Here is a 27085-nt window from a genome sequence, read left to right on the forward strand (position 1 = left end):
AGATAATTGGAATAAGAGACACGGTAGCTTTGAAGACTTAGGTTGAGGCAAGGGAAAACATAAATTCTACTAAATGGAATAGCTTTAACCGTACCTTGTGAAAGGAAGGATTTCAAAACATTTTATTTAGATTTCCTTAAACATGTAAATACTCGCTATAACTCTGGTATCGCACACGGCTTCAACTTGTATGGATTAGAAAGTTTTTTCGGACTGCGAGATATCTTTTCCAAGTTTCCATTTGGACTAACAAGATAAACAAGCATTTGGAAGTTTCATCTTTTACCTGGCACGCTACCTGTGCATCGGGTGAAATTAAGTAAGACTTATTTGACACAGTACTAAGTTAGAAAAGAATGTGTGCACGAGTTCAAAAGGATGGTGCTAACAGTACCAGGAATATTCCTTGGTATTTATGTAAAAGATGACCAGACTTTTACAAAGCTCTTTGTCATAGTATTTTGTTGAATTTAATATATCCTGTAAACTTTTAATTTGGAAGACCTTTCTGACATTCTGTTTTAGACAATTCTGGAGCATGTATGCAGGTAAGGACCAATATCATAAAACAAGCATTATGGAAATAATTGAACATACCTGTACCCGTTGACATCGTATGAGGCTCTGCGTATGCGTAAGTATCCTTAAGACCATGTGTTCAATAGTACTCTGCTCTTCGAACACCATTCTAGCAAGGTCCAGTAGGACCTGATTCCGCTTAACTTCTAACTGGGATCTTTCGTAAAGCTGTGCGTTCCGGAGGCCGATGCCGCAGAACTGAAGGTAGGATGCGAAGACTTTCTCGTCGTAGGCCGTGAAAGGACCATCGCTCTGTTTGTTTATAACCTGGAAGAAGATATTGTGATTAGTACAAAATAATACATAATGATTTTATGAGTAACTGATATTAAAGGCTTGACGACAGCTTCTAATATAAAACTCAAAACTTTTTGTACCCCTTTGGGATCAAATCCAAAATTCACGCTTGCTGGTCTTTGCAATCAAAAAGAAACGAGAAAGTTGATTATTATTACAACTCTCAATAAATCATCTCATTCTTTTATTAATATCGTAATTTGAGACAGATTTATAGCTTATCCTAAAACAATCAACAAATTCTTTCGTCAAATAAAAGAGCAAAACGTTACGAAAACACTTCCAATATTTGCCGCTCGTTAATCAAAAGGAAATTTATGTGCAAAAATGTTTGATAAAAAAAATATCGCTAATCGTATTTGAATATTTGTTCACAAGTAACGTTTCATTTCACTTTTAACTCCAGGGACGATGTTAAAAGGCAGATGCCATAGGATAATACAAAAATTTTTCAGACATTCAAGAGAGCAATTTCAATTCCTCTTTAGTATTACAAATATTCTTAACTTAATACGCTTAGGATGTTGAAAACTTTTTTGATTTCATTTTTTTCTGACGAGCTCTCATTTCGCCGTTTCCAGATGTTTTTGAAACAACATTTCAAATGTAAACAGGCTGTTTTTGTGTAAGACTTATAATAAATAAGATTTATTTAGATTATAACCTAAAAAAATGTTTTTTGTTTAAAAGCTTTTTACTTAAAAAGGGACATTATCACGGCATTTATTTAATTTAAACCGGCCACATACCTGAGCAACACCAATGACCTCTCCATTAATGTCCTTAATGGGCATGCAGAGAAGTGACCTCGTTTTATAACCCGTTTGTTGGTCAATGTCGTGGTTAAACCTCTCGTCCTGCAACAAATAAAAGCTTCGTTTAAACCTCTATCTCATAATATCACCAATTCACTAATTTTCGCAGATTCTGGGGATCATTTGAAATGGCATTGGGACAATAACGTTCATTGAAGAAGTCTTTAATTGAACTATTATTACTCTGAATGGGGCGACTTCTAAATGAAGTCACATTATAGGAACTGGGCCGAGTAATCGGAGCCGTGGTGGTGACCACAGACCGCAGCCGTCCACCGCTTCGAGGCGCCACAACACTCAGATACTGTCAATGGTATTGCTTCTTCTACAGTATGAGTTTCATCAAACTACTACGGAAATAACTAACGTAGTATGTTGTCAACAAGAAGAAAGTTCATTTCATTATTTTCAATGTCACTACCGAGAATTTGAATGAAAGCGATTTATAATCGGAAATATTGCTACATTAGTATTTCTGGAAATAGCTTATTCTGTGAATGGTTATTATAAATAGCGGTTTTCTGGTAAATGAATGTATTTATGCTTATCATCGTTTATTCATCAGGTAAATATATGAAGAATAAATGTTCAACAAAATTAATTTGTATTTATTATTTATTTATTTATGGCCTAACATAACTGGTCTACTTAAGATCTGATTGCTGGCCTCTCTCATACATAAAAATGTTACTACTCGCATTTAAAAAATATATTGTGGTAGGCTCACCGCAGTCATAATCCCCCGGAATCTCAAGCATTCAATAATTAATTCTCAGAATAAATCAGTAAAATCACGCGAAAGCCATCACGTGCGCCGATTCGGGCAATTGCTAGTTTCGTGACAGTGAAGAATGCGATTTAAGGAATCCGGTGTATTGTCGAATTTACGGCTCAAATGACTCGATACAGTGAACCGGTGGTGCACAATGCAGTGTGAACATGAACATTTGTGACACCGCACGGTCCGTATGGAGCCTCGCCAAAAGAGGAGGTATATTCCGAGCAACCGTTTATTACCAACGCCTGTCAACCAGCCAGATTGGGCTTAAACCATCCATTGAGCTAACATATCACACTTTCGGTAAAGCCGAGCAAATATTTTGGAGTTTAAGGCCGTTTGTCAAACGTCTGACCGGTATAAATCTGTCAGCGGTATCCGAAATTGAAGCGTAAAACCTTCGAGCTGAATTAATTCTTGAAGTGCATTAAAAATTGATGGGATGAGATTTCACGTCTATTATTGGGATTTATCACAACTGCAGTCAAAACCAATAAACTTTTCTTGGAAGGAATTCAGTTTATTTATAGCCGTCATCCGAAGGATAAACTATTTCGTTAAATCCTTACTAATAACATCTTGAGCTATTTCGAAATCTTGAGCAATTAGCATCTCATCGCCAAAATAGCGCGCCATTCTGTTTCATTCGCTCGTAATGAGAATGTAATGTTTACCAATACCGAAGCAGTGACTAAGACAGATTGCGGCTTTCGTGTTTCAGCAATTCCGTAGCCCATTAGTGCTCAAGACATTCGGTAATTTAATATCGATCCTAACTACTCACGTGTATCGTTAATTCTGGGTCATATCGTCAATTACGCTAATAAATTCGACAGTCGCGCTGTCATTAAACTCATTGAAATACTATCTCCTGTTAGAAATTCTGTCAAATTAGAAGCTGAATTATGTTACTGTAGTATTAATATTCTTATGGAATATTTGGCTCGGGATCAAAAATTCTTCCGCATAATCAGCTCCACTAAAGTGAAGCTATCCTAGTGCAGCATGACCGGCTATAGAATACTTTAAATAAAAAACTTCACCCTTGCCAACTCGATAGCTTTAAATCGAAAGCACAAAATTCAATTCGGATACAACTTTCCTGTAAAAGAATTTTTATAACTCCTTGAGTACGAATGCTATTTTAGAGAGTTTTTAGTCTAAATAAAACAGAGAAATCAAAACCTTCAAAAATGTCAGCGTTCGATGTTTCATTTACGATTCTGATCTTGGGTTGATCGTAAAAGTAATGGGTACCAATTGGACGTTCAGGAATACTAAATTCTTCGAAGAAACTTACTGTGACGGAGTTAATATTGAACATCAGTAAAATGGAAGCTCTTTGATGCGATTTTACTAGGAAATCACGCGTGATGAAATATTCATCTTTAATTTTGTGTCACACTCTAGAAGACAGAAATAGCATATTATGACACAAAGAATGTTCCTTGAGAAACATCTACATAAAATACGGAGTTTATTTTAAGAAGCACCAAAGTGGTCTTCATCACATTAAGTACCTAACGTTAAATATTCTATACTTAAAGCCTTTAATTTAGGGATTTCTTGAACCACTAATCAAGCTCCTCTTTCACTCGTTTCAACCTCACGAACTTTTTGTTTCTCTGTGTAACAGATTGGTGGCCGGCCTAGCGTAAAAGTGCTAATGTTAGGCTTTTCTTTCAAAGGATCCATTATCCTCTCTGGAAGTTACACAATGCCGCTACTGTCTACAAACTATGTATAGGAACAACTTCGCCAAATAACAGGAGCAACATTTTTAGGTCAGCCGTAAATCACTGAAGAATTAGTTGATTAAAATATGACGTATTTTGGATTTGGATTACTAATGGATCTTTTTATTCGTATCTAATAACATTTCATTGATACGCAATTCGGCAAAGGCCTCGGGCTAAATTCAATGACGCCCTTTCTATCCACCTGTAACCGCAAATGCCTCGCGATATCCCGAAATAGAATCGCGACGTCCCTACTGACGCCCAAGGGTTTATACACATACAGACAAAACTCACAAATACAAACAGAAGAACTTGGAAACTAGTCAGATTAGAGGGGTCAAACCCTGTTCTGAATGCGAACACGGGATAAATTCCTACCCTTTTAAATTTCCTCTAGGGGAAAAGATAGTAACTACCACTAAACGTTACGTATAAAAAATAAAATGTACAAATATTTCATTTTCATACACCATTAAAGTAGACATTTCAACGTATAATTTCGCTTGGAATATTATATGTAGTTGGGAAATAACTACATATTACTGTCGTACGTAAAAGGCAACTTCCTGTAACCTTCGAGCTTCAATACTGTTATGTTAATATTTTATGTTTCTCCATTGTGCCTACCTCAATAAACAATTTAGCATTTCAGATTATCGACGGAATTTAAAAAGGAGACATATTCCGACTCAACAACATGTTTATGAAATTAGTAGGTTTCATCCGCGTCCAAAATTACGCTCCGCATATCCGGATAATAAGTAACTCCTATATCCTATTCCCAGGTTACCACTTAATAAGAGAGTCCAAATTAATCTCAATCTGTTCAACCACTTTACATGAAAGCGCAACAAACTCAATTTCGCATTTATTATAATGTTACTGAGGACAGATTTTGTTCCGAAGAAGTATAAAGAAATCTTACAAGTAAGTAAAAGCAATTATAAGAATAAACATGAAGTACAACAATGAAAGGATTACAAAGGAGACAAGGGTTTTGAGACTTCCTAAAATTTTCAAAGATTGTTCCGCCGAGAAGCCGAGAGCAAAGGCATGTTTAATTACGTAACGAGACCGGGTGTCAAGTAACGAAGAAACCATGGCGGCGTTTAATTATCACGAAAATTAATTTACTTCAAGGTCACACTGCGGTTGGCGTAGTACACGCACGGGTGCTTCTCAGTAATTCCCTTTATAAAGGTAAATGGAAATCTAATAATTCGGCATTTTTTTTGTTCGAGGACGTTTTTGGGTCTTATTCACCAATCAATACATGGTAGACCACAAAATATAACTAGACATGCGAAAGATACCTTGACAAATTGACAGTCAAACTCTTCATGACAGCGAACAATGCGTTTATTGGAAGGCTCGCTAGTTGAGTCTGTGTGATGGCACATCATTCGAATCACTAGTGATGGACAGCTCTTTGACAGTATATCGACCATGCAACCTGATTTCCCAATGACGGAAATCGATAGCGAACCTTCGGGAATCTGCTAATCAGCTGATGGAGCGGCTAAAGCGATAATTGGACGGCGCTCATTACGCACGTACGTCATACATGTCATAAGTCATCGATAATTTATAGCCAATCAGAATAGCTAAAGCGATGAAACAAGTGATAGACCATTAGGTTCTCTTTATAAAGCAATCACACAACGTAATGGAGCATGAAATAGAAAACGTTGACACTGAATATCAATTTTCCACTCAAGTTGACGAACATGACCGCACTTTGTCAACAGATAACACGAGGAATTTTCTTCTTTAAACACGAATAAGTATTCTATGAAAATTGAAGTACAACAAAACAAATGTTGTGTAGTAGTGTAGTCATATTGTGCATAATCTGTTTAGCGAGATCTTTCAGAGGCATTTGTATGCAAATCGTTTTCATAAACAGTGGATACGTGAGCACGCATGAACTGCCAATCTTGGCAAGGTCACGGGCTTGGAGGCGGGCCAGTATGGGAAGCCTTAGTCATTCCACGATACCATCTAGTTAAGACACAGTATTAATCTGCAGAAGGATCGGCCTTCAAGAACACAAAGCATTGTAAGAAAACTCAATGAGAATAACAGAAAAATACAAAGCGTCTAAAAAGAAAGTTCCTCTTCGCTGGATGCCAGTACGCTAAAGATAAATGAATCACGTTCATAATTTAAACGAGCGCAGAGCCTAAAGAAAACATATTCTGCTAAAATATTCATGACCGGAGGCGTATGTATCATACAAAGTACTCGTAATACGCCGAATTGTACCATACTAAATGTACATTTTATAAGTCTCTCGTAGAAGACACATCAAATTTTTATAAATCCCTTGGGACATTAAGTTCCTTTATAGATGATCAAGCCTTTGTACTAAATATTTTTCTTGCCATTTTCTCTGCTATTTTTAGCTATGTCGATAATAACGTGTTGGATTATTAAGCTTAAGGATAATCACACAAACTAAGACATTTATTCTCAGTATCTTAAGATGAATAAACTAAGATCTGGAAGCGTGTTTATTCGAGTCTGTTGGTAAATCCAGCTGGGTCGGCATCAGCGAATTCATGAAGTGACTAAAGAGGGATAGCATTTTTAAGCGCGCAATTTATCCAGCAGTGGGTCGTGTCGGTGGGAATAATTTATGTGCACTCGTACTGTTCTGACGAATCTCAGCTCAGCGTGCCCGCTCCACGGATTACACCAAGTGGTGGAATTTCTTCACAGGGAGAAATAAAAATCTGGACACTCACGTTTTCTAGCGCTTTAGGTGGACGGATTTTTTCCTGCAATATGACTGTATCGTAGCGCAGTTTAATACCGGTAGAAAGCGGAAAGTTAATAAATGCAAAGTATTCACATTTTTCTTTGCACAGCCCACGCAAGAAGTGCCGCGAATGTATTCAGCAGACGAATAATATCTTGTTCAGCTTGCGGGGGCTGAAGCAATACGTACAAATGCACAATAAATATTCAGATTCCAGTGCCGCAGTCTGTTTATTTATTCTGCGATATTGCCTAAACTTACAAGATCTCACGCACATCCTCACAATAACAAAAGCCACTGCTACCGTCTGATCCGAACTCAGGAATTCACAAATAAAATCCTACGGGAAAAAACGAACAACAAAAACCGCTTACATAAGTAAAATCACCTCCACGGAGATTCTTCGAAGCCTTGATGAATGAGATACGCTTGATCTTTGCTGGGCAGAATGAAAAATTGACATCGATGAATAAAACTCACGCTCCAAGGTTGAGCAATGGTCCACGGACGAACCCCATCTTCGTCCAAGTACATTCACAATGGACATTTGTTACCATAAATCAGCGCCATGTCCAACGGAGATATATTACAATTCTTGGATTAAGTGATTGTCTATAGATAAGATACAATCGATGACAGATTTATGTACAGAATATTAATAGTACAACACTTATATTTTATGTTACGAGGGGACATTTATCACGCTAGATTTTATTTCGTTTTCAATCGTATTAAATGCAGTGCGATTAATTTTGGGCACAAATGCATAGGCATTAGTAACATGTCATTTAAGATATCTACATTCCAAATGCTATTCAACTGTGGATTCTTCTGAGATATTTTATTTAAAATCGTTTGTCAAAATGTATCTTTAAAATTTCAATGTGACCCTGTGTAGAGGTTGACAGTTTGTCAGCCTTAGTAAGTAAAAGATGCACTTATATCGATGAATTGAACTGTGGAGGTTTTGACCCATAATTCATAATAATTTTTATTTATACAGGCCCATTTAAAATATAAGCTGCTAAAATCTTAGTTCCGTAAAAGTTGTATCGATATGCGTAAGATCAAAAATGAATAGAATGAAATAATATAATAGAATTGCAAATATGTATTTCATCGAAGAATGTATGTATATTCTAGAACCAAATAAATCATCCATAGACACAGTGGAAGTAGGAAGCTGCAGTCTCCATATATTTTTTGCTCTATTTTGTATTAAAGCGCTAAATGTACCGCACTGTGATATATTGCACTCACAATAAAATTGCCTCGACTGTGCCACTTAGTATCTATGTACTAATAAAGTATAAATTTTGCTGGCAGATCGGAAATTATTCACACTTTTACGGAAACAATGTGTGTTCTACACAGCACCTAATGGGTAAGGTTTATTCAGGTACAGGATTAAATAGACACCTTTTGAGACCAATCTAGTGCCTTTGTTTAAAAAATATCACTGTAGAATACCAAACTGAATATGGAATACAGTTCACAGACAGCAAGCAGTTCAAAACTAACTTAATTACTTAAAAATATATCTCGATAAACGGTAAAACAATCTGATTACAAAACAAAAAAAGAACGTTATAAATAAAGAACACAAGTAAATCCATAATCCACCAAATAAAGCGATTACCTCTAAAGTGTAATCATCCCCGTTGCGATTATTTCCTCGAAATACAAACTGCGAGTCCAACAGTTTGAAGGGAATTTCTGGGTATCCGTCGAGGAATACCACAAACAATTACCTACCTACAGTTGTTAGAGAAAGTTTTGACAGGTGCGAGACTGAAATTGATGTATGAGTCCATAGCAGTTACTAAAACGGCTCACTTAATTTATACCGCGCTAAAAATACAAGCGAACAAATCTATTGTTATATGTACTGGTATTTTAAGAGTATAATAAAGTTGGCTTTTTTAATACAATTGAAATATCTGTTTTGATATTCCATTTGCTGTAAAATAATAGTTATAATTCCCACGTTATAAGCTTTAAATTCTGGCTATGTATTTGCTGTTCAACTGTTGATAAAGTAGGAATCTAACTAAAGAAATTAATTATTGGCAAGGGTGGAGGCTTATACTAATTAAAACTCAGCATAAAAACTCAAGCTAAATGATACTTAGATTATCTACAAGACATTAAACAGTCCTGATATCTTGCCTCAATTAGCAATTACCGGGATATAAATATATTAAACTGTTCTTAATCGCACTTTACAAGAACCACACGATCTTATCCTATTAAATGCTTAATGGTTTTAAAATGATCCTCATTCAATTCATGATAAATAAAAGATATTTTATCAAGAAATTCTAGTTTATTTATTCGCCAAAGCTAATGGCATTGATTAGGGTACCTAGGTACTTTTATTTAAAAGTTTTCAAACTAAATAATTGGACTTGTCTAAATCTTGATAGATAGTATTAATAAAAAACCGGCCAAGTGCGAGTCGGACTCGTGCACGAAGGGTTCCGTAAATTACAGTTAAATCAACCTATCTCAAAAACTATAAGAGATACTTTGATCAAACCAAAAATCGTTGAAAGAGTTAATTAGCATGCATCACCTCTATTTTTTTTAGAATTTTATACCCCGTAGTTATAAAAATAGAGGGGGGGGACATACTTTTTACGACTTTGAGAGCTGATATCTCAAAAACCGTTCACTTTAAGAAAAATGTTTTTTAGAAAACTTTATATCATTTTAAAAGACCTTTCCATTGATACCCCACACGGGTATGTACATCGAAAAAAAAAATTTCATCCCTCAGTTACATGTATGGGGGGCCCCACCCCCAATTCTTTTTTTTACTATTTAGTGTCATATTTTTGTAGCGGTTCATACAACACATATTCCCATCAAATTTCATCACTGTAGTACTTATAGTTTCCGAGTAAATCGGCTGTGACAGACGGACAGACGGACAGACGGACAGACGGACATGACGAAACTAAAAGGGTTCCGTTTTTGCCATTTTGGCTACGGAACCCTAAAAATGGCATTGAATATAATAGCTAATGAGTTTGTGTTAGACTTAAATGTGCTCCTTCAAGCGCTAAGCTCATTAATCACTTGCTCGATCGCTCATTAGGTAAATGATTTTCTTCTTTTTGATTCAATGAGATATCGTAAACAGCCTTTTCACAAATCCAGTCTATTTATAAAGAACATTTCCACCACGGGAACTATGGACGACGAAGCCAACAATGTTTCAGGTATAAAAATTGCAACACAGTTTGAATAATGAAACTTTGCAACTCCAACGTCTGTGGGCGTAAATCGCGCGAAATTGCATTTAAACCTTTCCTAGCGACGTGGGGCTAAATATAGACCTTTAGGGAATATGTCTTTGTAAGAATATGCTCAATATACCTGAGATTTTTTATGTAATATATTCAGGATCTCCAAAGCGAGCGTCCCGAAATGTAATCAAGCGTCAAACGTTACACTTCCATGGGTACCCATATCTTAATGTCGGGAACATATTTCTCTTTCACCTTGAACGTTTCCTTACATAAATCTTTTGCGTGTAAGAGGCTACCTAAAAGCTTAGAAGTAGCATAAGTGGATTGTATACAAATTCGGGACGAAGGGTGTTCAAACTAAGATCCTTTTATCCATAACAGGGTTGACGGGCGAAATGGCTTCACTTCACGCGTTACACAGATGTTAAGGATCATTTTGACTTTCAGAGGCGTCGTTTCTATCGACAGACAGATTATAGCTATCTACTGTGTTGCTAGCCTAAAAGTTCAGTCAGTTGTAATACAAAGGGCTCGCTATGTGACATGATATTTTGTACTTGGCTAAATTTTACAGAAATTCCTTGACATAAGAGTTTTAGACAGATACAAATCCATATCGACATCAGAGGCTCATTTTTAAAACAAAAGACTTCGACCCCATCATTATTATTATCTCTCCAAAAAACAGACCCTAAAAATTCTTTACAACTCGCTAAATGGAGCATCGAAAGATAAAAAGTCGTGTTAACATAGAAACCAAGATAAAAATGGCGCATTTACTTGAGCGCGGTCATTTGACGTACCCCAGCCGTGAGCAAGAAATACAAAAATGTGCGTAGACAAACGTTCAGGGGATAAAATGCAGACGTCATGACGTTCCGGTGAAAAATGTTCGACTGTAGTTTATATTCGAATGTCACGGACAAGTTACGAGAAACGTACGCCTGTCGAGCTGTTGTTTGGTATATTTTCGCCGCTGCAATTGGTGAAACAAACAGCGGCATATTTGTTCTGGTGTCAGTTTGGGTATGCCTTTTTGTAATCCTTCGGGGAAACTGGCGTAGTGTTATATCTATACCAATACTATGCATAGATACAAGTCTGTATACTTGTAACTTTTAGGCTAAATCCATAAATATTTTTTCTATGACAAGCTCAGTTTTTTGGAAAGTATATTCTCAATAGAAGCAACTATGCAAGAGTAAATAAAATACGACTAATAATAAAGTTGTAAAGCGGTCAAGTTGAAAGTGACTCGCGAACATACACTGCTTATTAAGTCCATATACAACTAAATAAGCATTGTAAGTCCTGCCCGTGTCATTGTTTAATGGTCACTCGTAAAGGGATATTACAGTTACATTTTTTGTTTTGCGTTTCATATATTTCATGAGACCTTGGGCTCGGGTTCGCTGGCAGCAAAAACATATTATATTTTGTTTCATTAACTTATGTCGTTTTGAACGCACTCATTTATTTTGGGGGCTTGATGAATTGTTCAGGAAGATGACTTGTTTATTGTCATTAATATGGTCAAAACTGTCTGTATAAACTGACAAGTAAGGAACATAAACGCCATTGATATCCAGTCTGAAACCTATTTTACAATGAAGCGTCCAGGAAAGAAGAAAGATACTCTTGATGGCAATGGACGACAGCTATTGGAAAATAAGTTTGAAAAAGAATGAAGGTAAAACGATATCAATAAAAGAACAGATACCTCCACCGGGTTGATCAAAGGAGACATTCAATCAAATCTCAAACATTGACAAGCGTTCAATATTTCAGTTTTATGTTCATTCTAAGTAAACAATAATTCCTAGAAATACGCACTGTAAAGACGATTAACAAATAGACATTATTATAAAAAATGTTCTCGAATTAACTTTGCAGGTTTTACTTAAAACGTTTTAAGCTCAACTTATATGAAACTTTAATATGACATTTGTAATTTTCACGCGTGAAGTAAATACGATTTGATTTATACCCAAAATTCAATTTTTGAAATTAGGAGACACAAAAAGGATTAGGTAACAAACTTGACTTTTCAATATGTTTCAGTAAAAAATATTTTAATTAAAATATCATCGAACTTTTCTACATTCATTTATATATAAATCAATGAGTATCTTGACGCGAAGTAAACATGAAATTTCTACTCCGATGAAGTTTAATCCAATTAAAATAATATCGGCCGACTTACTCGGGAACGTAATAAAGTAAAAAATGCAAATGTGTTATGAGGTGAAAATGCTATTTTCGTCGAGGACTCTCAAACATTCTTAAAATGCGAATTTTCATTACGGAGGTTAAACGTTATTTTTGGTATCAAGTGGAACACTAAATGAGGTAGCTTTCAAGGCGGCCCGTGTTTACCTCTTTTCATTACACGACTTAAGGCATAGACTAAAAAACCTTCCTTCACGAAGTTTTCGTTAATTATCTAAGTGTTCGTTAGGTAAAGTAGTCGGGGATTTTCATAAAGGAATCCCTTGCGTTTTCCTTAAATCCAATTTCCCCACCTTTCTTTTTGATAAGATTTGTTTTAGTTCGATGTTTTTAGGCCATCGTAAGGGTCAAATGGAAGAAGAGAAAACGATTTCTATTACTTCAGGTTGTCTCTAAGAAAATTTTCCGTTGAACAGAAGTACTGAAAATAATTTTATTTCTGACAAACAAAATAATTTCATCGACTTCCCGTAATAAAGTGGCACCAAAATTGTGACATTGAATATAATGAGTATTTATTTTAATACATTTCACTGTTATAAAATTCGTTATAGCAGCAGTTGTAAAAATATAAAGAAAGATAATTTAAAAAATCGTCTAAATTGATATGAACCAAAAAACCCTTATAAACCTACGACTCAAATATCTAATCTCTCTAAAGTTTAACATGGCATATAAAGCTTTCTCTCTGCCTCTCTGTATAAACGAACTTTCCCACTGTTATAATTTCTAAGACAACTCTGATTACATAGAGAAAAAAAAAACATACCGGCCAAATTGAGAACCTCTTCCTTTTTGGGAAGTCGGTTAAAAAGCATTGACATAGCATTATCAGTACGTACCTTATAGGCATCAGGTATATTGACGGGCTCGCCGCTCTCGGCAACATAGCCGACGATGCCGCTGCCCCACGGTATCCGGATCTCGTCGAGCTGTTCCATCTGCTCCGGCGTTGACTTGGAGCAAACGTCGAACAACTTCGACACCAAACACCTGGAAATAACCACTCGAATCAACAAACAGAAACTACAAAATAACCAACACACCCGGTTCGAAGGCAAATATGTAGTTTTGAATAGAGAAAAATAAAATGCAAGAGCTTATCACACATTGCCTGTGCACGGCACCAGACTTTTGAAATTGAATAAATTCGAGCATTCAACATCGCAATATCAAATTCTATATAGGTGCGAATATTTTTGCGCTCCATTTGTTCCGAAAAATGCTAACCTCTATTTGTGTTTGAGTTAAAACAATGCGCGTCAAACGACACCCGTATACGATTTATTAGCATGTTAAGCCGGATTCGCATACGGTCAGATGAGAATTTATGTGAATAAAAATAGTTTGAACAATGGATCCTCTACATTTCATTACTATGAACGGTAGACAAGCAAACAAGACAGGCATACGACAGGCATAATCGAATTCCCAGTCCCTCCCGGGGAATTTTCCAATCGGCAAATAGGAAGAAGAATCCGTTTAATAAAACCTCGAGAGCCATGTGTCGTCGGCGCATGTGGTCTACCTATAGCTAAGTGAAACAACGATACACGTGACATTTAAAACTATTACATTACAGTACACACTTCTAATTGAATATTTATTTGCATGAGATAAGCTGATGTCGCGTCTTGTATTGGCATGTTTTATGATATCCACTTTATAGTTTATGGTTGTTGATTTATCGAAAGGACCGCACCCTTGTGAGGTAATTAATAAGTCTTATTTACGCATCCAATATACTTGAAGACCAAAATAAATGTTGTGTTCTTCACTTAAATTAGGCAACACAATCGCATTACCTCAAATTGGTTTCCAATTCGATGTAACCTTCCCTAACGGGACCTTCACAGCCAAACTTACACGGATACACGCTGTATATGACACACGTACATTTCACAATGACATTACGTCAGCGGAATCTTGGACTCTCCAGGAAGCCTCCTCTTTAAGAGCACACTCAAACTCAATAAAACCGTCAGACGGGAGGCTTAAGTGGCGACTACACACGTAACTTAATTTTCGTTCAGTCAAATTGAATAATTGGATAAGCTTTATAAGAGAAAACACGTTGACTGCTTTCGTGAACAATTCTATAGTTGTGTAAAAAAGATGAAAGATGTGTGTAACGTCTTGATTTTATCGTTTTCCCAGATTGAAATATTTTTAGTTGTTTTCGTGGGATATTTTCCTGCTTAGATGATTATAAAGCTTGCTTCTCAAAAGCCATTAATTAACCCCGAGGAATTTCCCACAGATTGTTTACCACGAGCAATTCTTAGCCATCATTACCCCTTTCGCGCATCGAAGGACCATAATTGAAAAGCTATTTTATTTATGATTAACTACTTGGTGTTATGCCATAGAAAATTAATGCTTCACCTCATGACTCTTTTTATTTAGTTCGCCTGAGGGTTGGGTTGATGGCAATTAATTACGATACAAATATTGGACAGAACAACAACAAAACTCAATCTATTGGAAAATGACAAGGCCCAGAAAAGAGATATGATCACTCAATAATGTATCCCAATTTATAGTATGCAAAGTAATATTTATGTACTTCAACTGAGGACAATAAAATAAAAAGAAGCAATAACATAAGTAGGGTAATAAAATCCTTGTTACGATGACAAATATGACTACATATGCGAAAGGATATAACCCTCCGAACTTCGTCGGGTACATTTCCGCGTACAACCCAATAACCTTGACCTTGGGAAGGTTCGCGAGTGTTTCAACCTACCCCTGACTCTAGGGAAGTTTAAGTGTCACTCTTCATTTATTATTCAGTCGGTGTCGATGCTGGGGATTACGAATACTTCTATCTCTTTTTGTCGCGCTTAGAAAAACGAAAACTACTCTCACTGTAATAAAGGATCGACAAGTTTATGTTAATTACATGAAAAAATGCGACCTTTAAGAGAATGTTGGGTAGTATTTTCCTTTTAAGGAAGACAGGGCGACAATTGCAATACTTCGTGAAATTGTAAAACGAACATTCTGAATAAAAACTATAATGCAACACAATAACCCATCAAAAATAAGTAAAAATGCATTATAACAGTTTCTCGATTACATCGATCATAATCGCCCTTGACCTTGACAATGGCCGATGTAATTTGTATCGCGTCTACGTTTAACATATTCAGCAAAGGTCAGTTCTGCCATAAATAAAACAAAATATGCAATAGAACTGGGTATACCAGATATAATATTCATGAATAACAAAAGAAGGATAATCGTCTACATATTTCGCTTGGAAATACATACTGTTTATTTTGGAGAACGGTTTTTGAATGCCCAGATTTTGTTTCACAGAATAACGTTATTCTGTTCTAGTTACACTACCTTTGAGCAACCTTTGTGCAATGCAAGAGAGTCACTTTTGGTTTAAAAAACAGTCTTTTTAAGAAAATTGCACTAGATAGAACCTGTAACGTATAATATGTTTATATGTACTTATTATCCTATGGTTATGAATCTATAGTAATATGAATAAATCTGACTTTGTTTGTTTGCTTGTGTGCGCTAACCGTAGGAACCACTGGTCAGATTTGAACAATTCTTTCAGTGTTATAGGCTTATCTATTTCTTCTTTTCAGGTTAAAGTATACAGTTATACCTAAATCACACAAATTGGTATCAACACATTTAATCCAAGTAATTACATACGGAAGTCATATTACATATGTACCTATAATATCATAACTACTCATAATGTATCGTTTGACTTCTGTTTCACATTTCCGATTTGCGTCATATAGATTTCCAGTTTCCACGTGATTAGTTGCAGTAATAAACTACAGCTAGACATTATTCGTGACTTCGTGCGCGTTGTGTTGTAAATAAATCTAATTAGATTTGCCATAGAAAATTAGCATGATGAGAAAAAAAAACAGGACCATCTAATGTTACCAACTTAAAATATTCGTTCCGATATTGATCCTATGTCTCCTTGATCTTTAGATGTCAAATCAACCCTTCCCTATAGTTATAAGGACTTAGAGTTGTAGAACCAGTCACCAAAATTGTCTGTGACTACTCTTCAAAGACGCAAATAAAACCCTTACCTATGAAGTTTTATTTCATAACAAGCTTAGAGCATAACTTCAACTCAAACCAATTCCCAATAAAAATAGATCGACCTACATCTTTCAAGGACTTAATTAAGTTATATTTTTCCTCAATATAACCTGAAGCTAGCGTGGGATAGAGAAATCGACGGTACGCTTAAAGATTTTTTCTCCACTTTATTCGATTGCATTTGAATGGGATAAAAATAGTAAAACCGTCATTCGTAGAGCCAATAATTCAACGACAATTAGTGCCTCCGTTTCGGTGCACCGCTAATTAATTATTCACCAAACGATTGGCCAAAACCACAAATCTGCGAGAACGATCGCACGAATAGCTATTGTCCAATAACTTCGGCCCTTCGAAACACGTTGATTCTAACATAAATACGAAAAAAACCGTATTGCGTACTGGATTGAAGCCAAAAACTATAACCATGGACGTCAAATTCTGCAGCCGGCTTTGTTCTTCTAAACATTCCGGGCAATTTATGGAATAGAGGAACAAACACATGTTGTGCAAAGGCAAACGCGTCATACACGTTCCATTGATATAACCCATTGATTGGGAATGTGAATACTATCATTTTTATTTTGATACAAAAGGAGATTAAACGACCATATCACGCTGGCCAAATAAGTGGTATCCATCAAATACAAATAATTTGGGAAATAGTTTGGCACATGAAAAACTCAACAACAATAAATTAGAGACAGTCCCTTTGGCCTTCTGTTTTGTAACCGACCTTTGAAAGTAGTTAGTTAACAACGTATATATATTTTTTTTAATGTAAATTAGAATCTAATTTGTTTTGTTCCACGTGTTTATTAAAATTCAACCTCGGTACATCATAATACATAAGTTAAAAGATAAATTTTTCGCCGTTAAGTATCATGCGTACCGTATTTGTTATGTTTTTTTACGAAGTACGAGGGATGTGATCTTTTTAATGAAAATCATTTTTTGCGAGCTCAAAAATTATGAGAATATCTTTTTCGCTACTGTGTTGAAATCACTCCAGAGAAAACTTGAGTTACCATGTTAGGAAAAAAAATGTTTTCAAACTCGCGTATTTCCTCTCACAAAATAGAATTGGAATTAGACAAAAGCGTCTGAATTTAGGTACCTAATTGAAAGCCAGTTAGCCAGTACTCACATCAATTAGGAAAATTACAAACTCGTTGAAACATAATATATATATATATATATAGTATACTATTCGAATTATTTTCTGACTTTAAGAAGAATTATAATGAGCATTTTTAAGATAATACCTAACTGAGGCTTACGTATAGTTCTTTATTAGTTAAGCAATTAATATGCTACTCAAAGTTGAAATCTACCAAATCCTTGTAACTACAATCCTTCACAGAGAATAAGGTTTTCGAGACCACATTTTATAGGCCACAACATTCATTCTATCCTCTTGGAAATAACAATCCGTAATGTTCACGGTCTAGGACTGGATAGATACAGCAATAGCTCAGAGGGATCGGATACCCGCCATTCTATCTCTTTGAACCTCGCAAACTTATTTCCCCAACCGTTCTTTTTTCATCTACTACGACTTGCTTTGTAAATCTTTTGCTAACAAATCGTACACAAATTAATACAAGTTCTCTGAACTACAACTCTGTATAATTCATTTAAATGAAGACTCCAACGCTATATTCCTGTTTCAAAATTTTCCAGCAAAGAATTTCACCCAAAACGTTCAACCGGCAAATATAAAGTAATCAATCTTTAAGATTTATGTGGCTTCGTATAATTTGGAGAGCTTTATTATGTTACAATTTAATTAGACTTCAAATATATTTAACAGAAGGAATATTTTTAAGACAAGGCTGGCTGGTACGTCGCTTTATCTAAAACTAAACTGGAATCTCAGCGACCGGACATAGTCCCGAGCGCTCGGCCACTTCCGAAGCCCCGCATTTAACGGCTATGCGCAAGATCTTAAATATTCACTGGCAGATATTGCCTCAATGGCCACTAAATTGCCATACGAATAACTACAAAATCTTGTTCGACTTTTACGCCTTTGTCAGACGATGCACAATAGCGCAAAGAAATTGAGTGGAATTTACTGCCTTTGTGCATCGCTTCATAAAGCGACAAAGGTCAGGAACACGTTAACTGCATAAGAAAAATGTAAAAGTCATACGCAGTTCGCATTTCAGAATTAACCACCCGTAATGCTGTTATTGGTTTGTTTTTAGTTGTTCTTATATTTGCTTTCTGTTCTACAATATTATTTAAATCTCATTACCTTTCGCTTGTCCCAAAATAGCACCAACAATCAAGGGTTTCGTCAAGCATCGGAAACGTAAAATCTCCGCTGTCAAAATATATTGCTCGCCGACTTCTCTCCAAGGGTCTATGAAAACAAAGGCTAGCGGCTTGTCGCGTGACAGCCAGTTATATCAGGGATGTTAGAGTTGTCCGCTCCGGGAACACACTGGGGAATCGGCCAACCACTTTGTTCACGAACCGAGAAGGAACAAATGTAACGCCGAGACTGTAACTGCAACCGAGATATGACGGCAGATGTAAACGGTTGGGGAAATGTGCGCTTAGAGCAGTGGCATGTTGTATTCATTGGCTTTGAAAGTTTTACTGTTGCTTGCTTGTATCGCTGGCGATTCGAGCTGTTTATAATCCGGATTTTATTGATATAGTCTTGTTGTGATTTACCTGAACCGGGGTTTTGGTAACTGTTATTGTTTAGGAGGTTGTTTAAACCAGATATCATTCTGTACTCCGCCAACAAAAACTCAGCTACACGGATCTAGCACAATACACAGACTGCCAAAACATCCATTACACATCCTAAATCCCCAATACAAAATTTCGGTAAAATCGAATAACAGTTCGGTATACAATGACTAATACCTGACAATATGAAGTCAGTCTGACCGTATAACGGTTGGGTAACCTTAATTGCATCCTAAGCGTGGCTCCGTCATCACTTAAGGCGCTGAATGCCCAAATTGGCTTGTCTCATACAATTTTTTTGGCCAAATCTATACAGTTTTTGACGGCGAAAATAATATATTAATCTCGAACGTATTTCTGAGAACCCTGTTAATTTCAAAACACATTCTCGATAAATTATCTCGATAAAAAAATGAAAATTTACCTCTTAAAATGATCTTCTAACAAAAAAATCCGTATTACTTATCAACGTACATTGATAAAATTTGTAACATTATCGAGTTCATATGTAAATACAGAACTTGGTTAATTTTTATTTTTGACTACCCAACTCATTTTAAAGCTATTAATTTATATATATGTTACGAACGTCGCGTCAACAGGCTTCTCTAAGAGAGAGAGAAAGAGAGTGTTTTGTGTGCTGTCAGCCTCTTAAGTTAACAGTTATTTGTGCAACTCGTGAACGTGGAAATACAACGTGTAATGTGGCACGTGGATTAAAGGATCGCCTCTGCTGAACTTGTAAAACAAAATTAGTTTGTAACCAAGATGTAGTTGGATTACAGAAATATGTTTTAGTTGGTAATGTTTGCGATATTGCTAACAAACTAGAGGCTCGCTGCGACTGCGCCCGGTATGTATACAAACCTGAAAATGACTCATTTATATGTATTACTTTATCTACTGATGGAAACAAAGTGTGCAGTAGTTTTAGAGTTTTTTTGTAAGAGTGATTTTTTAAAGAGTACTACTAGGTACTTCGTGACAAAATAAGCATTCAAAAAGAAGAACCTTAAATTGTTGTAATACGGTAAAAAAATCTGGGTTTGTATAAACCTTTAATCAATTCTTTGTACCCATCCACGTAGGCGTCCAGAAATAGTTTGTCGTTCCGTGAAAAATTCTTAACTCACTTATCGGTAGGCGTGGCATAGAATGTTTCCGCTTTTTGCTTTCAACGAATATGGGAGAAGGATTTCATGAAAACGCCCACGACAATACCCACGTAAAAAAAGTATGAACGTTTAAAAAAAGCTGAAAATAGTATGTTATTTTTAACTTCTAACAGTGCAGGAAATAATATTTACCAGTTAAAAAGTACAAAAGTTATTTCTCGCCAACTAATTACAATTCCAAAAGCTTCTTTACCTGATTAAAATTTTATTATAATGAAAATTAACATAATTATATTAATGTTTTCACTAAGGACAAATTTCCATCTGATATGCTAATAGGCGCATGTTATTTGAGCCTGGGGCGACTATTATTCCTCCGTGGAACATGGTAAATAATTCGCTCCCGACTTTGTAATGTTAATGAAAACCACGATCTTTAATTAAAACTTTCTACGTTACTTATTTGTCGGCGTTTACAATTAGAAGGCCCACTAGTTTATTTTTATCTAGCTTCCGCCCGCGGTGTCGCCTGCGTCCCAAGTATATCGCGTTTCCAAGAGAACTCTTCAAAAGTCTGGGATAAAAACTATCCTATGTTCTTTCTCAAGGTCAACTCTATCTCTGTACCAAATTTTATTAAAATCAGTTCAGTGGTTTAGACGTGAAAGCGTAACATACAGACAGACAGACAGACAGACAGAGTTGCTTTCGCATTTATAATATTAGTAGGGATGGTGAGCAGCGAAGTTGCGGTGTTGCTCGTGAAAATATATTTTACGGACAGGGGCGAAGTTTAAAAGCCCCTTTTACGTCACAGAGGGCTTTTCGGGAGGTATTAGCTTGTGACACGTTTCCGCTATCTTTCCACCTTTTTCATGAACCCTGCCAAACTGGGGTACGTTTAATTTCCTAGCGGTGACAATGACAGGTAGTAGTTATTTTTAAGTATGAAAGACAGCATTTTTAATGGACCGTGGGTAGTCTATAATATGTTTTCTTTAAGTCATGAGGAATTTGAACTTTTTTCAAGTGCTCTTATGTTGCGATTCGCATATTGTAGGTAAACTGCACTGTGCATTGTGTAGAAGTCGTATATCTATGAACTCGACACTAATGTGATAAAAGATGCTACATGTAACTTAAGGCCTTTATAAAAATACCTTTTTCGAAGACTTTTGCAATAAAAAAACTTAGTAAATATATTACACAAAAAATGGGGTTAGGCTTAATACAATGTTTGTTTCTTTACAATTAAGTAACAACCCTTTGCAAATTAGACCATGTTAACCCAAATGAGAGGTATGTCCTATTTATGTATTACGTATCAAAGAAAACAAGGCTTTTATAGCCAGTATTAATTCTGGAATCGAGGACGTATTGCGCCTAGAGAACGGTAATTCACATTAACTCAACCTCCCACGGGGGTATGATATATCTTTCCAGTAGATAACCACTATGTGGGCCGTTCCCTGTATCAGGCACTCGAGTGTAATTATATGGCTTTTAATTACTGCTAGGTATACGTGTAGTAGGTCTTTTAGAATATACGTATTTGCTGTCCCCTGTAATGGTGAATTAAGGAACTGAAGCAATGCTGGCTATGAACTTGTGGGCAACACACTTCAAGAAACATAACCCTATATCACTGACATTTACAATACAGTAAAGAATAATTTTCTGGATTGCCTCATACATAGACAGACTCATGTACAGCTATTCTTGCCCTTGCAATAACCTCTATTGAAATATCCATAACATTCTACAATTGACAATCATATCATCAAATAAACTATTTCACGAAAATATTTGAACTTTCTACAGGAATACAACGCATAAACAAAATATGAATACAGACAGACGGAACTACGAACCGTAGTTTCTAAGTTATAACAAGGGACAGTCCACAACTAAGTTGAGATCCAGTTAAAACTAACACACAACTTTGGAAATGATCAACTCTTTTTTACCCGAAATATGTGGTCTGAAAATATGTGAGGTTTTTGCTCTCTTAACTAGAACTGGAAATATTAATATTCACATATTTTTTTGTATTTATTATTTAAAAAACTCCTGTAGGTACTGAAATTTTACACATGAATGATTTTGGTTTTTATATAGAACAAATATTTTATCTACATTTACAATCGTATTTCTCTGTGGAATATACCAAGAATTTACAATATGTGATTTTACTATTATTGGCACTTTCTTTAATTTATTAAATTTATCTGCACATACAAATATATAGGTCCTCATAAAAATTACAGTTTACGACTAGCTTTTTGACGCAAATGATTTTTCTGCTCTTTAATTTCTGCGACGCATAAAATGTCGGACTTTAAATAAAATAAAAGGAATAGAAAAAACTGTTGGAACCACAGCGGTCTCTAATGGCAAGGCACCTTTGCTGCGAGCTTCCAAATGAATTTCCATGCGAAATTCCATTTTAGTGAAACCTCAAAGGGGTTAGAGCCGTTGAAACTCAAGAGAAAAAATTATACGAATGTACAAACCGGGAAAAAACGGTGAAAATATTTTATGAACGCTTTTGTATAAATACGCAGTGGGAATGTATATGCCATGCGTCGCGCGCGTAGCCTTTTTTGCCTTTTTAAAACCCACACGCGCTAACTCAGATGAAAATATAAATGTAAAAGTTCAAGTTAGTAATGAAAGTAGATGAACTCTAAAACCTGTTTTTGATACCAACCACCATGGTTAATCCGAACACCAGCACAAGTAATGAATAATTGCAAAACGTAAATCCGACATGTAGACTTTACTATTTCCACGACCAAATCCAGGAGTCAAGTAAGTACATCAAAACAGATCAAATAGCTCAGCGTCTAAGTTCAAGATGTATACAAATGCCAGGCTGAGTGATCCAGTCATCTCCAACAATAACACAAGATATTCCATAATCAATACAGAACACATTGCCAATAAATAATGGATTGTATTCTCGTTGTTATGAACTTTGTCAATATGTTAAGTGCATCCGCTGGTTGCAGCCACGTCGAATACAAACTAGAACTAGCACAAAATTGTGTTAGCTCCCAGACCAATATGGTTTATGCAAATGGTTACCATTTGACACAACTATGCTCGGTCACGATATTAATTTAACTTTCAGACAGCTGGCAATTCTTTTAGCCAAGTCTTTGTTTCAAAAACTATGTGAGAACATGCAATTTTAAAATTCTATTCCAAAGTGGTAGCTAAGAAAAAATACTTTGAAATTACGAAAGTTTTAACATTAGTCTTCGGAGATCAAAGCTTCATGATTTTATTAAAAGTTCGAAAATTTGCTAAATTGAAAAATAATATATTAATTTATCATCAAGTCAAGTTTTTGATTCTGAAAACTGGCAATCATCTTAAGTTATGAACTTGTAAAATACTTGCATGAAACTTTATTTTCAAAATTCAAAATTGCCCAAAAACTCACTTCTCATTAGCATAATCGCAATTTACAGAGTACAAAAACCGGTATTAAGTCTTCGGTCCTTGCATTTTGTACTCGCAGTCCGGCAGTCGAAGGTTCAATCACTGAAGGTCGTTGACGGGAGACATCGTCGTGCTATTAATTTTCGTAATTAAATTTGACCCTTCAGACGAAGCGATTTTCACTTTAAACGTCTAGACGTAATTATCTCTCAAACAGTTTCCTTGCAATTTCATTACCTTTGGAAAAACTCGTTTTTACAACCACGAGAAGACAGCAATTAGAGTTACCATTTCTACCTTCTAATTTAAGTCCATGAACAGAACGCAATAGAGCTAAATGTAGAATGACTGACTTGAAAGATGGTATTCTCAAATTGTGTGGGCACAACCGCACAAGTAATCCTGGCACTGAAATCAGAGCAAGGCTGAGCAGAATAATAGTCTCGAAGAATGCAGACTTTTATACAAATTGTTCAACGAAGAATGAAAACGCAAATTAGGTACATATTTAAGTGAGACGTGATAAATATTTCAGAGTTTAAAGTCTGAGTGCAGCAAAGAAAGAGCAAATTCATACATGACGTGTGCACACTTATGATAATTTCGAGAGTGGTTATAAAGGGGAATGCATTCAGGGAAAGTTTGATGAACGTCTAGACTTGAGACAAGTGATGTTTTTATTACTCGAAGAAGAATAAAACCATTTCAGATTTTATAACCATCTATTCTTCATTAGAAGGGGTTTCATTAGCCATGAATCACGATGATCATAAAAGTCTACAGACAGTAAAATGCACTGACGGACGGAAATACAGCTGTTGTATGTCTAGAAAGCCGTGATCAAATACACTCGTGTATTTCTAGATTCATGGAAGTCTGTATGACGGGGGTCTGCGGCCAAACTACTCTTTCTTTTTCGTTGATGTCGCTTTTCATACATAGAAGAGAGACGGATATATGAAGTTGAAACGTCTGTAGAATTACACTGGCATCCATCTGAGCTCTGCAGTAGCACAAACTCGTTCTTGGAGCTATAAATTCTGATTACGAACGGGTGACTTGCATTCAAGTGCAAATTCTCATTTTGTTTTTCTACTTCTTATTGGAGGTCTTTTTGAGACCATTGTGGTACGCCTTGTAATCAATTGTGTTCGAACTAATTAGTGAAACCTTTGTTTTTCTAGTAAATTCAATAAATTCAAACCTATTTCTTACACAAGCATATAAACGAAATATATAAGTACATATACTAGATCTTTGGCCTGTTTGTATGGGCAATATTGCCAAAATTAGTTTGTTTACTAACATTTCGGCTTTAAGTGCTTTCCTGAAGCCCAAGAGACGCGCAGTTTATACGAAACGTCAATCCATCGTTCCCATTGGCTATTCCTGTCTAAATGGCCAGGTAGCCGACGGCCTTCACTTTGCGATCAGAAAGCAAAACTCAACATCTCTACACTCTCCGGGGACTGTCAACCTAGCCAAAACTACTCGTGCATGTAGGAAGTATTCTAACCCAAAAGGATTCCATAACATAGCTTTTTATTTCCAAGAAAAATACCTGCCGATAGAGAGAATATAATATAAAAGCTAAGACAAAAATAAAAGAAAATTACATTTAAATAAAGATGGCTGAGTTGACTTTTGTTCGTAACCTAATATTGGTAAACAAAATTTCTAGAAGCACTGTCAAATATTTGATAAGTAAAGTCTATAAGCGTGGACTACAAATGATTGAGTAACTTTTAACAATAGGGTAGTATCCAGGGTCGAAATAATGAAATAATATTTAGTCCGCTTTTTAGATAATCAAAAAATATTGGATACGTATTTTTTCTTTTTTTAATTAAACATAAAATGACAAAGATAATACACTTCAAAAATTAGGAGTGGGGGCCTTTTACGTCACAGTGTCCTGAAAATTGTAGCAACTTGTGACGTCACACTCAACTTTAACACGCTATATCTTAACAAGTTCTGATCTAATTTAAAAAAGAAAAAATACGTATCGCTTAATTTTTGACAATCTACAAGACGGACTAATTATTATTTTTTAGGAAACTAGCCTATTGATAGGATAACTGTTATTCTAGTTTTTTTAACAATTCAAGACATTTTCAAATACATGATCAAGAAATAAAATACGGGTGTCATACCACCTGTCTCGTACCTATTATGTCTCTAAACTTACTCATTACAAGAAAATCACGATAATTACAAAAAAAACTATTTTCTGTACTAACCTGCCATTTTGTGGATTGGGTGACGCCCTCTCTCCTTGCACCAAGAACAGGGACCCTCGATCGGCATCCAGCAGTATTGATACGTTTTGTAGAATCTTATGACAAAGCACCCGAACTTCTAGCTCGTTGCATATGTCTTTGACCTAGGACAAAAGAAAAAGGAACAGATTAAAATAGATCTAAAACATTACACACGTAAGAGTGATGAAAATCTGCTATTTAAGAAAAATTTACAGTGCGAATAGGTTTAGATGATTCTTATAAAATGCTATGTTACGTCGCTTTCAAACTTAATATAAATTCGGTTCGCTTATAGGCAAACGCCAACTATGTTTTACAGACCCGACTAATTCTATAAACCAACAACTTATACAGTGAACTTTCCTCTTGGATTCGTACCAGGATAAAAGTCAAATAAAACTAGTGAAACAAGTTTAAAGTGCAAACCCAGTTTTCATATCAATGAATAAAACAACACCAACTACCGGGATTTAGAGCATACAATTTTGGAATACAACCACTGCAAAAGTCAGTTGAAAACTTTATCTGGGACATTAGAATGGAGACAGATCAGTCTTTTGTGGAGCCAGTAAAATACGGGAAAGTAGAAAAAGTTCTGTAAACTTTGTTCTTTAATAGGCTTTATTTGAGTTTCCGATCACTGTTAAAGTTTGGCTGTAAGCCTAATATGTTGTTAACAAAACAGGCGGAACGAATTCCCAAGACTTGCCGTGTAGGAATGGAAGTGAGTACAATAGACAAACGAGTATCGAGAGAATAAAAGTATCGAATAACTTTTGGCATTCAAAGAAAAGAACAATAAGAAAGAAAATAATAAAAAGAAGCAAATAGAACTCTCAAAAACGGCATACTCACAGCTACGAACCATTAATAATAAGAGTGACGATTTGTAGTTGCCTGTTACCAAAATCACTCGTAAAACTGATAACGACCCCAGAACACATTTCAGTATCAACTTCCTCAATGGAACCAACAACACTAACAAGTTTTGTCACAGAACTTTCCTGCAGCC

General features: G+C 35.7%; 1 protein-coding gene across 10 annotated transcripts in view; it reads right to left on the reverse strand.

Moving 5' to 3' along the window:
• The window catches only part of Pde11 (Phosphodiesterase 11), a 184437-nt gene that overhangs the window by 23935 nt on the left and 133417 nt on the right, over nucleotides 1–27085 (reverse strand). For all 10 annotated transcript variants that reach the window (XM_021334471.3, XM_021334468.3, XM_049850415.2 and 7 more), the window contains 4 exons: nucleotides 26053–26195; nucleotides 13295–13445; nucleotides 1626–1733; nucleotides 598–846 (listed from right to left, as the gene is read on the reverse strand). In XM_021334471.3, coding sequence (XP_021190146.1) covers nucleotides 598–846; nucleotides 1626–1733; nucleotides 13295–13445; nucleotides 26053–26195 — 651 coding nt within the window. The remainder of the gene's footprint in view (nucleotides 1–597; nucleotides 847–1625; nucleotides 1734–13294; nucleotides 13446–26052; nucleotides 26196–27085) is intronic.

The sequence above is a fragment of the Helicoverpa armigera genome, chromosome 18, assembly GCF_030705265.1.
Source record: "Helicoverpa armigera isolate CAAS_96S chromosome 18, ASM3070526v1, whole genome shotgun sequence".
Classification (NCBI taxonomy): Eukaryota; Metazoa; Arthropoda; class Insecta; order Lepidoptera; family Noctuidae; genus Helicoverpa; species Helicoverpa armigera.